We start from the raw sequence: 1,022 nt of genomic DNA, 5'->3' as shown, positions 1-1,022 counted from the left end.
GGTGGTCTCCTCAGGGGCAGGGGCTGCCACGGCAGCATCATGGGTGTCAGGAGCTGCCTCATCGGCCTCTTCACGGGCCGGGGCAGCGTCAGCGGTGTCTTCACAGGTCAGGGCGGCCTGGGCAGCATCTTCACGAGCCCAGGCGGCCTGGGCAGCATCATGGGGGTCAGGAGCAGCCTCTCCAGGGTCGACTGTGACAGGAACTGCCCCATCGGCCACTTCACGTGCCGGGGCAGCGTCGGCTGTGTCTTGCTTGGAAAGGGCAGCCAGGGTGGTATCTTCCTCGGGTGGGGAAGGCTTGCTTTCTTCTGCAGTGACAGGGGTGCCCTCAGTGGTGACCTCATTGGCTGGGAGGCAATCTTCATGGGTCCGGGCAGCATCTTCACAGGCCAGCGCGGCCAGGCAGTCCTGCGCAGGGGTGTCGGGATTTTCCTCCAGGAGGCCGCACATGAGATCCAGCGCGGGGCCACCCAAGCTCTCCACCAGTCTCCTCCTCCTCTCCCTCTCTGACATGAGGCACCACAGGTACAGCGTGTCGTTGGCATGGTGCAGCCAGCTCTCAAAAGACTCTTCTCCACAGCCCGGCTCTTCCACCCCAGAAAACCTTCTCAGTACCCGGTAGGCCATAGCATCGAGCAGAGGCTGCCAGGTCTGCCGCCAGTGCTGGCTCCGGGCTGCTGCCTCGTTGATGGCTCTTGCCACACCTGCAGCTCCTTCGTCACCTGGAGCCTCCGCCTCGGCTGCAGCTCCTGCCATGCTCACAGATCCTGCCACGCCTGCAACTCCCGTGTCCCCTGCGGCTCCCTCTTCATCTGACGCTCCTGCTTCCTCTTCAGCTCCTGCCTCGCCCTCAGCTCCCTCCTCACGCTCAGCTTTGTCCTCACCTGCGGCTTCTTCCTCACTTGGGGCTCCTGCCTCACCTGGGACTCCCGGGCCTCCAGCCTCACCTGTGGCTTCTTCCTCACCCACAGCTCTTGCCACATCTTCAGCTCCATCCTCACCGGCAGTTCCTGCCTCCTCTG

At 64.0% G+C, this 1,022-nt stretch overlaps 1 protein-coding gene across 1 annotated transcript; it reads right to left on the bottom strand.

Moving 5' to 3' along the window:
* Positions 1–3: 3 nt before the first annotated feature.
* On the bottom strand, positions 4–1,008 carry LOC124234018 (paraneoplastic antigen Ma6E-like; the record flags this gene model as incomplete). The annotated part of the gene is made up of 1 exon (XM_046651276.1): positions 4–1,008. A coding segment is annotated over one exon (1,005 nt), but the record flags the coding sequence as incomplete, so codon positions are not given.
* Between the last annotated feature and the right edge of the window lie 14 nt (positions 1,009–1,022).

This window comes from Equus quagga, unplaced genomic scaffold (assembly GCF_021613505.1).
Source record: "Equus quagga isolate Etosha38 unplaced genomic scaffold, UCLA_HA_Equagga_1.0 64409_RagTag, whole genome shotgun sequence".
In the NCBI taxonomy this organism is placed as follows: domain Eukaryota; kingdom Metazoa; phylum Chordata; class Mammalia; order Perissodactyla; family Equidae; genus Equus; species Equus quagga.
This window is presented reverse-complemented; position numbering and strand designations above follow the sequence as displayed.